Here is a 16,892-nt window from a genome sequence, read left to right as displayed (position 1 = left end):
TGAGATCCATTTCCTTGTTCATTACATATATGTATTGATCATTACATATTTATATTTAAAGATTTATATCAATCACTGAAAGTTGCATTAATTAAAGTGGGAGGAGCATTAAGTCACCAAAATGATAAGCAAGCTCATTTTCAACATTTTATATACAACACCAAGACGATACCATTTCTCATGTGATCTTTTGTCAATTCAGATTTTTTTAGACTATTACCCAGTTGGTTGCAGTTGTATGATTTTGATTTCTTCGCTTTATTGTGTATGGTATTCATTTTCCTCATATTAAACAAACCTCTTTTACTTTTGGCAATTGTAAACAGTATTTTATTGCATATCCTTAGACAAATACCACCTCATACAAAATAAAAATATCACACAGCCAAAAAATAAACTGTAGCTGAAGAGTAGATTCACAATTTTCAGAAGTGTCTTCTAGCTGATTTGAGTTTGTCTTTTTCCAGTATTCCTCAGCATTTTCCAGCAGAAGTCTTGGCTTTGTTGACAACTGAGTGCAGGTAGGAGTAGAAGAAGAGAAGGTTGTCATATTCTCCATTGTACTCCTGAGCAAGGCAATGCTCGCAGAAGTCCTTGAGGAAATAATAAATAGCCTCGATAGTCGATAGGTAGGTGTCTGGTTTGCCCTTCTGGCTGCGCCAGAAACACGTTTTCCTCGTCTTTAACTCCACCCGAAGCAGATCTGGAGGAGAACACACGTCAGTCAGACAGCACTCGAGAACACAGCGTGAGATCATGTCAGACATCGTTGTGGGTGAAGAAAATGTGTCCCAAATAATCACCACAAGCAGTCAGACAAATTCAATCTTTCATGATTACCTTGCAGTCTTTCATCTGTGCTGATCTTGTTGGTCTGGTTCCATGTGCTGTCAATGAAGACCACCCTCTGTAGGGGATACACCCCTGACTGCAAGCCCGCCGCCTCATCTGGGCTCGACTGCGGGTTCTCTGCCGTGTGTGTGGCGCCTTGAACTGCCTCACTTTTCAGCTTCTTTTTGCAGGGTTCATAAGAGGACCTATCTGATCTGCTGTCTGTCATGTTGCGCAAACTCTGCATCATGTCTTGAACTGAGACAGCCTCTGAACCAGGAAACACTAACACCACCTGGAGAGATCAGCGAGACAACACAGATTCAGACTTCATTTAAAAAATAAAAAAAGGTGCTTGTATAATATGTTGTTCCTAAAATGTGGTGATTTACATATGCTTTAATTGGGAAGCACTGAAAGAGAGGAATACAGTTTGAAAGGAGCAAAATAAAGTTCAGCATGAGATCAGTCAACTGAGTAATATAGTTGAGAAAGCAAGAAGGAAAAGAAAAATCAAAGTTGAAACCTGTCAAATGCAATACGCGTATGAAGCTTGTGCATCTAAGCTACTGCAATTTTTAAAGTCAAGTAAAATTAAGTATTTGATTATGCCTAATATAGTTAGTCGGCAACGGGTCAAGAATGAAATGGAAAAAATGTGACTTGACCCTCTGAATCTAATTCAAATTCCAAATTTTTTCCGTATGTTTTATACAATATGGACAAAAAACGTACAAAAGTACAAAAGTGCAGCATGCGCAAAACTAGGCATTTACTTTAATAATAATGTGAATTATTATTCTGTCAACCAATTAAAAACAGTATTAAAAACAGTACTGTATTAAAAACAGTATAAAAACATCACTCAAAAGCAGCTTCTGGCGCTATAACCATAAGGTACAATGACAAAAGAGGTCAATCAAGCAGCAGATTTACAAAGACAATAAAGGAGTGCTGAAGCATACAAACTGAATGGATTCATTGATAAAAAGAAATTAATTGCAACTATTTTGATAATTAATTATACTTCTAAATTTCCTACAAAAGAAATATCCTAGTTTTAGCAAATTATTAATGTTGAATTGTAGCCTTTCTTTGTGTTATACAATAGTAAACTGATTAATCTTTTGAATTTTTGACTGTGAAACCTTGGGCTTTTAAAATTTGTGACAGGTAGTTTATTTTATTGTTTTGTCTCTTTAAACTATACAGACCAAACAACTTGAAAATAATAGGCAGATTAGTTGATAATAATTGTTAGTTGCAGCTATACAGCTATACTCAAAAGGTGTAAGATAAAGTGTGAGTGGTACACAAATGCCATTCTTTCAACATAGAAATCATCTCACCTTGTCCTTTTCATAGTCGGGTATGCAGGGGTAAGTGTATATTGTGACGTCATCGGGTGCGAGGATCTTGGCATGGATTGCAGTGCTCTTTCCATCCGTCTCATTGGGATGCTTGATGATGTCTAGCTTCACTGGAAGCTGAGCACAACATACAATATGTAGAGGCAACATTTATTATATTTTACATAAAAGATATGACTGTTCCACATTAGGATGCTACAATCATAGCAACTCTATATTGTAGCTGAAGGCCTCTCTTACACAAACAATGAAGAGAGTCCTGACCTCTTACTGACCTTGATTAAAGGAATTTCTTGCAGGTTAACACCCAGTAATGAACAGCATGTGTAGCAGAAGAACATCCTTGATCCTCCACATTTAGAGCATTTCATCCTGCCCCTCTCCTTCGCCTTCTCCAGCACTGCATGTGATGCCAATTTTAGACCTTGGAGAGGCAGCTTGGCGGGCTCATGAGTGTCCGATGAATCACTACAGACTGTTGTTTTGTTACGGCAACTAGGATGGAGACCCTGGTCTTGATCCAGGCTGCTCATGCTTGCTCTTTTAAATGTTGACAGACCAGTGCGGAAGTATGTGAGCCCAAAGTTCATAGCTGAACAAGAATGACAAAGGCAAATATTGGTTGACAGAAACAATCAAACATTTAAATATCTTTAAAAGTGAGGGGTGCAATAATGTGGAAAAGTCACAAAACAAGCCAGAGGTTGTTTAAAAAAAAAAAAAAGAGTTAAATATACGATTTGTTTGTGAAGTTGAATTTAGTTGGGAGATATTTGGTGTATTAAATAACATGTAGTGTGATAGGATTAGATCACGTTTAGGATTTTAGAAGCAATATATGATTTACCTTGAATGCTTTCGTTCTAGCTTCTTACCTTGTGTAGGTACCTCAGCTCTGAAATTAGCTGCCTGATGAATACAAGCTTCTAACTGAATTTCAACTAGCTAAAATGTGTGCATGTGTGGATGCTTTCTATGAATGCTTTCTATTGGTCACCTTCAGGGTTGCAAAGTGGCGGAAATTTTCCGTTAAATTTGTGAACTTTCCCAACACCGTTTGTCATTATCTAGCATATTGATTACTTGGTAAACTGAAGCCATGTTCATTTTAATACAAAGTTTATTTGTATACAGTAGACTAACGTTCATGTTTTTGTTGTTTGATGAAAGAATACATTTCTACTCACAAAATGTAATTTTTAAAAGTTGTATTATAAATGTTCGCATGCATGTCTGCTTATGCCAAGGTAAATAGTTAAATTACCCCAACATTTCCAGTTTATTCCCTTTGAAAGTTTCCAACTTTGAATATTCCTGGAATTTTGCAACCTTAGTTACCTTTCCTTATTTCCTTTATAACTTGATCTTCATTTGTAAAGTTTACTTAGCTTTTACTATTTTGCCTGATATGAACGTCATTATTATAATTATTCTCATTGATAAACGTCGTACAATTTTTCTGACCTTGTTTGTTTTTCAGTTTAAAATGATCACATTAACCAATCCATACCTAGTGTAAACACGAACGTATCAACGCTCTCACTAAGGCAGCAATTGAGTCAAAACATCCTGGGATGTATGTGTATATATAAATATATAAGGATTGAGCTAAACACATGTCATCAGCAGTTGCAGTACAGTAAACATGATCTCCTTCATGCTAATGAAGCTAGCTTCTGACGCTAGCTCTGTCTCCTCGTCTCCTATCGTGGCGGTTATTTACGTTCACTGACACCAAACAAACAAAAGAAACCACACGTCGGCTTAGCAGAATTGAGTTGCAATAAATACCTTTTCCATTTGCTAACGTCATTCAATCGCAATAACAACGTTTTCCGACAGCGTGCAGTTCCGCGCGAGCGTCTTCTTCTACACCGGAAGTGCAGTTCCGTGTGCAACGTGCAGGAAGACCCACAGCGACATTTACCTGCAGGTGGTGGAAAGCAAGACCACTTGTGAGGGTCACGTTACAAACCTCGAAGACAGGTGAGTAATACGGAGGACCCGCCATCAGTCTACTTAGTTAAATAAACCAGGACAGTTAACCTAGTTAACTAGCTAAACCAGGGCGTTTATACTTGACTCATGTAGTCATTGATAGCGTTGAAAACTTGAACTTCGTCAGTCATTTTAAGGTTTAATGGTAGTTTATTAGCTACTAGCTAATAAACTACCATTAATAGCTAGCTGTTAATAGCTAGCTGCTAGCTGTTAGCTGGGTGAACGTTGTAAACGTTGTAAATTAACTCAGTTTACAAATTCCAAGTGTTTTGTTTTTAATATAATTAATAGGTCTATTTAAAAGCAGTTCAACTGGTTCTTTTTGTGAACTATTCAAACAAGCTTTTGCTCTGGACTTTGTTCATTTTGCATTTCTACTTAATTTGTTTCGAAACATACCCCTCTCCCTGCAGAAAACATCTGCATATGAATCATTAACGATATTATTTATTCTAGTCATGTTTCTTGATGAAACAGAGTCCAATAAAAGTATTAAAACAGCGCATACAACAGTCCCCAAACATCTGGCAATATTCCCTTGAGCTATAACTGTCAAACTTTTACTTGAGATGAGAATGACAGACTTCCTGAGCATCCCAATATAAGTCGTCAATTCAATTTCATCTCTCCAGCACCACATTACAACAGAGGTTATCTCAGGTCCGGTCTTAGTTTATGTGCAATGATGATATGAATGAAAGTGACAATCAAAGTCGAATGAATTATGATTGTTTTTTCAAATTGCAATGTTTTTCTCTAGTTAAATTAAAGTTGGTACTCTTCAAAGTCATGTTACATTCACGAAGTTCAGGTTTAACAGGTGACATTTCCCCAACGTGCCTGATCTAAACTTGAAGGGTTAATTTAGGGAAATCTAGCATAAATTATTAATATGCATTTGTATACTACTAAGCCAGTTGTCCTTGATGTGATGTGAAACAGATTGCTTTGTCACGTTTTGTTTTACAAAACAGACATCGCATGCAGACTTGCATGGCAAACAGATGTGTAACGAATGAGTTCTTCCAGTGTCTGTTATTCTAGATTCCAAACAATCAGGAGGATCTGCCAAATGTGTACTGGATGCTTGGACACTTTAAAAATCAATGCAATGAAACATAGTTTATCAATATTTGTAGCAAATATTCTGCCAGTAATATTAGTCTTATTATTCACTCTATTCTTACCTGTCATCCTTGCTGGCTGCTTTGCTCAGGATCTATTGTCGGAGCTTGTTTGTCATGCTTACAAATATCATTTTGGAAGTTCTTCCTCCACATGTGGTCATTCTGCTCTCTAAAAGTTGACAAAATGTTGAGATGGACAGCTTAGTTTAGCTTTAGTTTCCAAAGAAAGGATTTTCTGATTATGCCTTGCACTCTGTGTTTTGGTCTTAAAGCTCTCTGTTGCCTTTGGCATTAAGTTGTTACAAATTTAGACAAAACAATACCATGGTTGAGAGCCACCAAACTGCATCAAATATGAATGGATTGGCTGTCCCATGTCTTATCATTAAAATTCACTTCTTTTTCTGTTCGTCTAACACAGAAAATGATAAATCATATGCTCTGACAGCTGCATGTCAGCAATGTTGGTTTTACTGCTGACAGCAGTCCAGATACAATTCAAAGAAATCTGTTGGTGATACTTCATCTTTCTCTGTATTTTTTTGGTTGCTGTCAGTTCTAAATTTTGATATGAAAGTTTTGGCTGCCCAAGCATTCCCTGTAGGGGAATACAGGGAATCCAAACTGGCAACTAGATAACTGGACTGACCGCTTGGTTACCTTACCTTTCTCGGGAAATGCACTAATGACACATACCTGCAATGCTTCTCAGACTGACACTCTCCATATATGACATAGGGTGAGTTTTTAACTGTTGCATGGTGTGCTTTTCAGGTGCAAAGCCCAAACGGGATCTTAAGATAGCTCGTACTGTAGCTGGAGACTAATACAAAGACAGGAATCCTGCTCATGGTTAGCTTTCTACGCATTGTTTTTTTGAAAAACTTTTCATTACTAACCAATGTCAGCACCCCTCTTTTGATGCAAACGTGTCAATGCGTCTAAAGGACAGAGGGAGCATCAAAATGAAAAACTTTAGCACTCTTGGGTATATATATGTGTTGGACAGATAGGAGAGCAAAGTAGACAATGTTAGCCACACAAATCCAATTTATGAAACACAGCAAATATCTGCATTTACAGGATCTCAAAACCATTCAATGTTACTTTTGCACTGGTTCTAAAAACGAATAGGCTCCTTTTGTATCCTCTCAGGGCGCTGGACAATGTGTACTCAAAGACTTATTACCTCTTTTCTGAGGCACTGGATCACTATAATCAATAGGGTTGAAATAGTTAACGGTTTCGGAGCATTTGATGCAGCCAAAATTGGAACATCTGTTTGCAAAATTCTCAGTATTGCATTTCTATGAGTACAAGACCGTGACCACTCAGTTTGTCAAGGTACAAAAAGGTTCTTGTTATTTTCTTCAATAAAGCTGAATTATAGAAACAGATCACTTGAAGAGAATTTACAGTTTCTAAGTACAGTATTATATGAGCAGCTCATCTGGATCGTACATCTTTAGTCATGGCTGGTGAGGAGCCACAATATTTGGCCCAGTTGACTACAGCTAAGTCATTGCTACTCACTGGTCCTCCTCAGCACCAACGCAGGCTTAAAAGGTTAACCCGCAAACAAAAATACTTTTAGTCTAAACAAGAACAATTCGAACTGCCATGTGCTCTCCCATGCCCTGAGGGCACGCAGTCCAGCAAGACTTTGACAAACTTGTGTTTCCGTCTCGCTGTCCTTCCTTGTGTGGGAAAGCCACCAGAGCACCAATCTGCTCCTGCTTAACAGGACAACGGATAATTGCCAACAAGTTTCAGCTGTGCCAATTAAACTCACCCTGTCACTGATCCCCTGAAACCACTTCCAACCAGCTGAGCACAGACCATGCCCACTACCACACTGACCAGTAGCCCTCTAAAGAGTTATCTCTGAGATCATGTGTACAGTAAACACACTGAAAGCATAACGCTGTTGAGTTTGAGAAATGTTATTTGATGTTCATCCAATGTGTCTTTGTAAGACTTGTCTGTGTCGACAATAGACCAAATCGTACCATGTGAGCCACAGCTCGAGAGGCCGCTCTTTTTTGACTCCAAATATGGTCACGCTTGTTTAGTTTACTCTGATGTTTGGTGAACTTTCGCTCAAAAACTATTTCTAATGTCCATATGGCAAAACACCGAGAAGTGACTGTTTGAAAACTTTGAAAGACACCACAGCATGTCACTGGAATAGTTTATAAACTTGGAATTGTGATCTATTACATTGGTGTACGAATCAAATAGAAACTTGGCCGTTCAACTGTATTATTTACTCCTGGAGTGTTGTAATTGAAAATTGGTTTAATGTTCTTGTGGTCTGCAATAGTTTTTCAATGTACCTTAAAAAAATGCTGTTTGAAAGCCAGTTTCTTTTTGAAACGTCATTATGCACATCTTCTTTTAATCATATCCTATTATCTCTCTGTGTACATTGGATTGTCTTTCAAGTAAAGTGTGATGTTGCGGTGAGTTGCTGTAGGTCCCGACCCTCTTTTCAAAACAGATCTGGTGTTCTGGGGGGTTCCTTAACCAGGGCTGCAAACGCAGAATTCCCCCACGTTACATAACCACAGATGTCCTCTGGGGAAATGAAGGTTTACGGCTCAGAAATGTATCAAGTTCAGCTGCGTGCTCCCCCTCCAGCCGATGGCCTCCCTTGTCTACCGCTGCCCCTCCACCACGTCTCCACATCGCACGAGACTCCCCAGCCTCTCTTCCTGTTTATCTTCACTTTCCTCACTTTCTCGCCCTCCCGCTGCTGTTTGTCTCACACTGTCCTTCCACGAAACGCTGTTCACAGCCAGTTTCAAAATTCCCCGTCGACGTTGCCCTCAACTACGCATGCTGTCTATAATATGGGACACATGTGGTTTTCTGTGTTCATGCTTCCACACAAATGCAAATGTCGTGTTGTTGTTTTAAAGCATTGCAATGAAAACTAAACCATTGTCAGAGTCACTATTCATCCCAGGAGGTGCATCCGACTGCACAGTAGCTGTTTTTCAGCGACGGAAATAAAGAATTATAGACACGTAGAGACATGTATCAGATAGGATAGATTCTAATATAAAGTTATCTCTGCATCTCTAAATCAATTACCTGTGTCATAATTATTAATAATAAGAAATACAATGTAGACGTACTGTTTAAACTATCTATTGGCATACATTCAGTGATGACAATAAATGGCAATGTTCTTTGACTGTAAAAGAAAAATATTTAGTTGCTGGAAAGATTACAGCCGGATTCATAATTTTGATATTTGATAACTCTAATGCACAGCAGATGCAGAAAAGTGCAAGGGAATCCCACATTTTATAAAAAGAAACAAAAGTATTAAAACGATTTGTCATTTCAGCAGCAATTTATTTAACAAAATCGGTCCTTTCTTGGAACACCTTGCAAGTAAAATTTGTGTCTGGCGCGCCTGCTTTGCATCTTTTTTCTTGGAAGTCTGTTGCTTCACGTCCCCCTTGACTTCAGCCTTTCCACGTCCTGCTGGGAATACACAGCCTTGAGTCTGAAATGTGTTTACATTTTGAGCATGTTACAAATTATCTGCTAAGACTAACTTTGCGTGACTTGGCAGAAGCCTTCACCTTGCTCAGATGTTGTTTGGGTCAAACGTATTTCAGGGGTTTGCTCTCTCAATTTGACTGTCTTTATCTGACAGAGGTTCTCCAAGCCAGATGTGAACTCAGGCAAAAGGTAAAGTTCATGCTCAGTGTGTGTGTGTGTGTGTGTGTGTGTGTGTGTGTGTGTGTGTGTGTGCGTGCATGTGTGTGTTCCTCCGCACATGTTTAGACGCATGTACTATGAAGGTTAAGGCAGAAATGTCTGCGATATTTTTCTCCACTGACAAGACTCCCCTTGTACTCAATAAAAACTGAACTGGAATTAATTTGACATTTGAACCTTTTCGATGTATTTTTTATCTTTCGTCATAAATTACTGGATTTATTTCAACCTCCCCTAACAGGTTGTGGGATCTCGTTCACACATATCATCTGCCGCCGATTGTTTCTTCCCAAAGCGTATTCAATCTTATTCAAGACGAAATACACATATTTTTATCATCTGACTGCTTAGCCTTCCCATAGTGTTGTTGTCATATCAGAGTTTGAAAAACTGTAGTTGTTTGACATGTAATATGTTTTCTCTCCAGACTTGTGCAACTTGTACAGTGAGAAGGTGGAACAACCCCAATTTGTTGAAATAATATTTAAAGATTGGGTTTGGACTATCATCGAATAGTCATTTTCTAATAAGATCAAAATTACAGGAATAACACATTATACATGTTGCACTTATTATAAGGTCAAACCACATAAGAGTTCAGACATTTATAAAGTCGTGACTGAATAAGAGGGTCCTCTTTCTTATCAATAGTCGCGTGCAAAGTGTAGAAAACAAAACAAAAACATGTTTATTTCTCAAAATGAATTTATTGAGTAATTGAGGGTGTGTTGAATTTTTATCACAGTGTGTCAGCAGAATACAAGTCTCTCTTCATCCCACTCCAGAGCTCTTCGCTCAACGTCTCCTACGTGAGAGAATAAAGGCATGGTTCACATGCAGAGTTTCTTCCCAAAGTAACACACAGCAATCCTTTTCACATAAATATTGAAGCAAATGCCTTCCTAGAATATGAAATTGTTGCTTGTACTGCCAATTCCACTAAAAAGCAACAGCGCTCGCAGACGTCGGTTCGACATTGCCAAGTGTCTGGTGAGAAATAATGGCTGAAGTTAGAACATTTAGCAAGTCAAGGAGTTAATTCAAAACTGTCTGGAAAAAAACTGGAAAAAATTGACTGTGATGATTGAAAACAAAATGTTAAAAATATGACTATGTTTCTATTTCTACTGGATGTGTAAAGTCGGCAATTGGTTGTTCTACCAGTTTACCAATAGAGTAGTTTGTGTGAGTTTGTTTGTTTTGGAGTCATTTAAACCCCCAAATCCCTTTAGAAACCAAAGTAGAACAATGCACATTGTAAGGAAAAGAGACACTTTAACATACGAATGTAGCATTTTATTTTATTTTTTATTTTTTTTACAAATAATGAATGTTAAGGTGCTGTAACGTTATCACCTGTGTGGAGAAATAGCATTGACATCATGTAGAGAGAGTTGTTTTTTGAAATTGAAATGAAAAAATGAAGTGACCTGATGTATTTCTTGTCTCGGTTGACCTATAAATGTTAGCTCTTCCTGTGGAGAAATATGAAATCCTTTGGTGTATGGCGTGATTAACTCTGATGGAAAGAGATTGCATAGCGTACACATTGATTATGTTGTTCACGTTGTATTTTAATGGGGATATCTTTTCAACAGCAGCAGAATATTTTAGCATTTCAAAATCACACTTTGATAATAAAGAGGGAATCAGTGAGCAGCTACAATGCATTCGACCAGAGTCTGGTCTTCTACGCAGGAAGGAAAGACACATCACCCACTAACAGATGGCCCTACATACTGTGATGTTACTGAACATGCTATTGTAGTTCATTGTGCCTCTGATTTGTGTGATCTGAGCACTTGTACCAGTAAAAAAAGAAAGAAAGTAAAAGACAAGTCCAGCTTGCTTCGGCACATCTTGGTCAAGCCAAATCTCCATTCTGGACCTTTGGGTTGATCATACAGGTCTGCTCATCTGGCCGGGTGTCGGTCATCCCTGGAAATAGAGTCCCCACTGTGCGTAATACATTTGCCTGTTTTATAAGAAAACACATAACTGTTTTATAAGGAAATATAATATTCAACTCAAAATAACAATAACACTGAGCAGACTTTAGTGGTTTTTAAGTTTGTGTACCAGTTGAAGCTATTTCAGACATTTCCTTGTTTCAACATCTTATTTGAGGATGTTTGGAATAGTTTAATGCGGATATCTGTTACTGTATCTGGAGGAAAATTACAACATGTTATGGAGCATTACAGAACTAATGGAGTGGAGCGTGATGTTGATAATGAGTTTAGTGTCCGTTAACATATATAATATGTGATTGAAATCATACACGATTTGTCCTCTGTGTTTTCAGTCCACTCTCCGCTCTTCCTCCCTGCACTTCATAGGGATGAAGTGAGATGCTATGTGCTCCCTCCTGGTCTTCTTCCCTCGCATCGGCCGTCCCTTCTGAGACAGGGCTATGAACATTTCTTTGCCATTTTTAGTCCACTTGGTAGAGGAGTAAGCATTGAAATAGTTTTCTAGAAAAACCTCCTTGAAGTTGCAGTTTTCATTGTAGATCCTCTGTAAAGGTTGAGACAAACGTTACAGCATTAATACAATACGATATGCCGTGGCCAGCACTTGTCCTTATTGTCAGTTCTTATGTCCAATGCACGTTTTGCAACAGTGCTATTCAAGCGTGTGTGGGGATCATCTGAAAACAGTGTGCGACTTCTCTCACTGAGGAAAAATATTACCTTGCCTTGCAGCTGCCCAGCCTTCGTCATCGAGATATAATACTGGCTCTTCACGCCCTTGATAGCCAGTATGCCGCCCTCAGACACTGTCCTGATCTCCAGGATACCTGACAGACGTGCACGCGGTTAGAACAAGAGGAGACATATTGCAGAACAGATAAGACACTACCGACTTGCAGCCTTCACTCCAACTCCACATTGCACTCAACATTCATCTTCATTTACAAACTGGATGGAAGTTCCTGTGGTCAATCAGTCTGTGGTCTCTCTTCAAGCTTTGTTAACTGGCCTGGGTGGCCGTTGCACAAACCACAACCTATGCCATAGCACATATGGGAGACAGATTAGGCGTCTCTCCTGGGATTGAGAAAACTACCTCCTCACATGAGCTTTGCACGCTACATTTTAGGCCCGCTCTTCAAATCTGAGGGAGAGTAAAACACTTTTGGGTGTGCTTGTTTGTGTTTTTGAATAATCTTCTTGGAAAGTACACCCATAGGCATTGTTATTGATTCGTAATTTAAACATTTTGATGAAGCAATCATATGTAACAACTGTAATATTGTAGAAGGAGCTAAATAACTGTAGTCTCATCATGAGAAAGATAGTTCTTGTGTTTGAAGGTATGATGTCGCTCATACAATTATGGATTGAAAACTGAGATTAGCATAAAAATATGCATTCCAAGAACATCAACAAGGTCCAGATTATAGATTTCCACTGCAGAAATGCTTTCATTTGACATGCACAGAAAAAAGGGAAGAACTCTATTAAAGCGCTATAGAGTGACATGGAGCTGCACTTTCGTGTTTGCGGGATCACAAACAGATGGCAGTGTCCCAACCTTGAAATGTAGTTCATGCTCTGCTTTCACTTGATATTCTACTTTATATTACTGCCCTTTGTCATCCTATTTATTAAACCATCTATCCTGTTTGATTGTATTCATCTTTATTTAAGGTGAAGTTCAACAGTCAGAATCCCGTCTTCATTTACAAACTATACGTTAAAAGTCGTTTGACCGTTTAACTCAATCGATTGACTCAAAACTATGTCGGTTGGAAGTGTAGAGGGTTTTTTTTTATCGTTGTTAAGATGCATAGACGTGCCATTCCCATAATATTACATGTAACTGCTACAGTTGTTTGGTCTACTGTGGAAAGATGGAATGCATTTCCTCACATGCACACATATTGTTAACATTTTGTCTCTGACAGAGACAGGCTATCCTCAGCTTGAACAGATTTGTCATCACTCGCTGGTCCAGCCTTTGGCTGAGTAAACTCAATTTTGGGTAATCCCTAATCCTGTTTCCCTGAACCCATTGTTTATATTCGCGAGTAAAGATGTGATTAATAAGAATAATACATTTTAATGATGATCATACTAGAGAAGTATTATCTAGCAAATTCATTTTGAATAACTTTCATTCTCTTTTGTCTTCCATTGCAAATCCTTATCTGTATCAAAACTACAACATATCCATATCCTCTAATCTAGATTATATGTATTTCAAATTACACAGTTATTATAATAGTAGGGTGTAGCATACGATCAGTCTCTGTTATTTTAGTTCGGCCGCACCTAACAACAGGTATTTTATGCCACACTGAGAAAACTGGGCGAAAACATCCGACTACTCGATTTCCTTATTGTCACACTGTGGTTTTGAAGTTAATCTGGTCTTTGCTGTGGTTTAACACAAATGTTTTATTGATATTATTATCACATTTTTGCTAAACTCAACTGTTAAGCAATGCCATAGCCTTTCACTTTAGTGGAAACACATACCTACATGTGTTAGTAATTACCACTTCCTATTTTGTTTGTAAATCTATGTTGTTTTTTCTGCAACATGCGTTTGCCTACTTTTGATGATTTGTTTACACATTTGGAAACACAATTGTCATGGAGACAGTTGTAATACCCCCAACCGGAACACACGTGACGTTATTAGTATTTTAAGAAAGCTTTTCGACAGCAAAACCAATATCAGTGAAACACGTTCCAGTTCTCTACATTGCAGTTACAAAAGCTTCCAAGCGATATCACAATCCACATCGCAGATGTTTAGACCTTCGCAGCATAGTCAAATTGAAAAAAAAAAAAACGTGCGTGGTGCAAGATGAGTTCACTGGAAGTAAGCCTATATTTTTGTTGCTAAGGCACACAATGGGGAGGCCAAAAATAATGCAGCCCCAAGTTTCTCATTTTGGTTTCTTCTTTTTGTAAAGAAAAAAGAAAAAAGAAAAGAATAAAAAGAAGATACTTCTTTCTCACTGCAGCCAACAAAATATGACTCACTGATTTATTACATATTTCTGCAGGTCTCTTCAAAGGCTTAAGATTGCTTTGTGCGTTTAGCGTGCGACTGTCAGCCACATATGGGCGTATCAATTTTTATGTCTTATGTTGGCAGTGGTTGCACAAGCATCTTTTCCAAGCGCTTCCCCATCAAGCCAACATTCCAGCCACAGACACAGTGTCAGATAGGAGGAAATGATTACTACTTATAACATCCTTGCCGTGACAGAGATTTTCAGTGGTTAACATTGGCAATAAAGCAACAATTCCAACCATTTAAATCACAATTGCCATGGCTATCAAATAAAACTAGTCATTTGGTGGGGAGCTGGCCTGCTTTATTTGACCATTTCTGCGTTGGAACTGTGTGGGCCAGGCTCAGTTGGGTGTCTGTCTTTGTGTGAGATGTCAGTTGCTAACTATAGAAGGTGAATATCATACATTTTTCCATTTATAATATTCATGCCAAGTCTTTTTCCCCAAGTTTTTTATTCGGTCTCTAAAGTTCCTAGAAGAGTCTATCAGGCTGAACAAATGTGAGTCTGTGGCGGCGTCAGTGCAAGTTCTCAAGGGGCCTGGCACCCGTCGGGCTCCGAGACCCTTCCGTTTACTTCATTACAGCCTGTGTTTAGATGGTGTTATGGTTTAACAAGCCAAAGCCCCCACCTGCTTGCCTTTACCGCTGTCACTTTGGCTGCTCCAACAGAGACACATGACCCATTAACACTTTGATTACACTGTGGAGACCTCTGTACAATAACACCTCCCACGTGTTTCTGCCACTTTGACAGGTCACAGTTCGTCACTGACTCAGTGGAAAGATCTCACAACTAAACTCTGCATGAATCATAACATTTCAAATGATAGGACTTAGTCCACACCCACATTTAAGTTAATTCACATTTGGTAAATAAGTTTTGGCAAATAAGTGCCTTTTTTGTTTGTTGTTATCGCTCATAAATGGAGAGCAACTCCTGCTAAACCACCTCCTGCTGTGTTCAAAATACAAAAGAAGTCATCCTTACTGTAGCAGTTGGTGGGATCTTGAGTCCCGTTGATGTTGCCAAGGTCATCAATTGTTAGGAACCACTGCGTGCGGCTGAACAGCTGTCGGATGCGCACATCTCCTCCCTCCATATAGTCGTAGTTCCTGGTGTGCCGCTCGTGTTTAGAGCAGTTCATGATGGCGGCAAGTTGCTCTGGAGTGCAGTCACTGTAGACCACACACACGCTGCCGAACAAGAAGATTGCATGGAGGTACAGTCCCGATAGATTTTGAAGGTTCCATGTCAGCATCCATTTGTGCATTATAATACAATGCAGTGGGGATCAATGAACAACATACTTAAATGTGAGATCTGTGCACTCTCCCTCAGCCCAGCGACCCTCTGGTCCCTGACTTGTAACACTTGGGTGGTGACCTCCGGGTCCCTGTTCTCGCGGCAGGTATTCCTCGTGGGACGTTGAGCAGGTGGGTGGTTGCGGCGGCCGAAGGTGAAGAGCGGTCTGAAGACCTGTGATTATATTAGGAGATGATGTATTTCTTTAGTCCTCAGTGACGGTCTGCGTCGGCTGCTCCATCCTCTTGAGACCATAGTCCGACAAGCAACGACATAATCCAGTTCAGGAAATGTGACGCAGGCTGTCGCTAGAAAATAAAAAAAAGTAGACCGGTTTGATTGTAGCTGATGCATTTGGAAAAAATGGACTCACAGGTAAATATTCTTGTTTAAGCAGCTTTAAAACTGATTACTTGGCGTCACCTAGTACTACAGTAGAGCTCTCCTAACTTTTCCAAGTTTTTCCTAAGTTCTTTCAAATAATTTCAGATTTTCTGTGTTTATACAAATATGTTTTGTACAATTTCTGCAGTGTACTTTGACAAACATATGTCTCCCTGTCATGGACCCCGAACAGTGAAATATTGCTTCACAAGTCTTAGGTCTGTAATATCATCTGTACCAGCGTAAATATGTTCAAACAAACAAACAAACTGTCCGGCTTTCCTGTAAAAACAAAACAAAAACAAACATAGTTTAGTGACTTACATGTGCTCTGGGTGATGACAGGAGTTGCCAGAGGTGCGTTTCAGAGAGAGTTTTAATTTAAAGACTCTGCAGTTCTAAAAGCTGTGGTCTCAGTTGTATCCCAGTAATGCAATAAAGCCAAGCAAGAGCTGGTAGCTTCTGTCAATTCCCATGGATGTCTCCCTAATTCTGGCAGGCTGACTCTGTGCATCTTCCACTGTTGCTGTGCACTCTGCTTAGATAAATGCCTCCTGCTGACCTCACTTGAGAGCAATTAGATCCCAACCAGTCAGCTGTCCCTGGCCCAGATGCAATGGAGAAACACCCTCTGCCTGCCTTCCGCTGTCACTCACCCACCAGACATGAGAGGGAGCTATAAACTCTTAGAATAGCAGGCTCTTCTTGGTATGCACAAATACTTTAAGAACATTTGCATGCGCGCTCAACCTTCCAATACTTACTACAACGTCTCTTCCTTTCCCAAGAAATACCCCACGCTTAAATAGGGGTGGGCTACGCTTGTTTCAGATATCATAATGACTCACATCAAGTGTTGGTTAAGATGTTTGCCCCGATGACGAAGCTTTCAAGAATTTCTCCTCTATCATTTCAAATGTCACAATTAATTTGCGGTTTTATTTAACCACACGGAATCATTGGTAAGGATTTATTGACTTGAGTAAGAAAGAAACTTCAAAGAAGCTCTTTCGTTCTCATTCTTATGAGTGTCTGAGTGTCATAGTGGGAAGCAATAAGTTATGTCTGGCAGGTATCCATCCAAGGGAAGAAAAATACAAGACATTA

General features: G+C 39.1%; 2 protein-coding genes across 2 annotated transcripts; both read right to left on the bottom strand.

The window, feature by feature from the left end:
- Positions 1–31: 31 nt before the first annotated feature.
- On the bottom strand, positions 32–4,074 carry dtwd1 (DTW domain containing 1). Its single transcript, XM_068570931.1, has 5 exons — positions 3,993–4,074; positions 2,477–2,793; positions 2,181–2,318; positions 841–1,126; positions 32–703 (listed from the first exon to the last, which is right to left on the bottom strand). Exons 1-5 carry the CDS (start codon positions 4,012–4,014, stop codon positions 474–476), a joined length of 993 nt encoding a protein of 330 aa, XP_068427032.1. The 5' UTR covers positions 4,015–4,074; the 3' UTR covers positions 32–473.
- Positions 4,075–11,365: 7,291 nt separating this feature from the next.
- On the bottom strand, positions 11,366–15,369 carry fgf7 (fibroblast growth factor 7). Its single transcript, XM_068575908.1, has 3 exons — positions 15,087–15,369; positions 11,758–11,864; positions 11,366–11,581 (listed from the first exon to the last, which is right to left on the bottom strand). Exons 1-3 carry the CDS (start codon positions 15,367–15,369, stop codon positions 11,366–11,368), a joined length of 606 nt encoding a protein of 201 aa, XP_068432009.1.
- Positions 15,370–16,892: the final 1,523 nt, after the last annotated feature.

This window comes from Clinocottus analis, unplaced genomic scaffold, assembly GCF_023055335.1.
Source record: "Clinocottus analis isolate CAN_PGR_092001 unplaced genomic scaffold, fCliAna1.0.p SCAF_1, whole genome shotgun sequence".
Taxonomy (NCBI): Eukaryota; Metazoa; Chordata; class Actinopteri; order Perciformes; family Cottidae; genus Clinocottus; species Clinocottus analis.
Note: the sequence above shows the minus strand (reverse complement) of the source record. Positions and strands in the feature narration are given on the sequence as shown.

What these genes read in the sequence shown, in the direction of transcription:
- dtwd1 (XM_068570931.1), bottom strand. Translation starts at nt 4,014, where the DNA reads ATGACGTTAGCAAATGGAAAAG. An exon ending in CCGACTATGAAAAGGACAAG is followed by an intron (nt 1,127 to 2,180) that starts GTGAGATGATTT and finishes TGATCTCTCCAG; the next exon opens with GTGGTGTTAGTGTTTCCTGG. An exon ending in CACAGATGAAAGACTGCAAG is followed by an intron (nt 704 to 840) that starts GTAATCATGAAA and finishes GTTCTCCTCCAG; the next exon opens with ATCTGCTTCGGGTGGAGTTA.
- fgf7 (XM_068575908.1), bottom strand. Translation starts at nt 15,369, where the DNA reads ATGCACAAATGGATGCTGACATGGAACCTTCAAAATCTATCGGGACTG. An exon ending in AGATCCCACCAACTGCTACA is followed by an intron (nt 11,865 to 15,086) that starts GTAAGGATGACT and finishes CACGTCTGTCAG; the next exon opens with GTATCCTGGAGATCAGGACA. An exon ending in CTGGGCAGCTGCAAGGCAAG is followed by an intron (nt 11,582 to 11,757) that starts GTAATATTTTTC and finishes CAACCTTTACAG; the next exon opens with AGGATCTACAATGAAAACTG.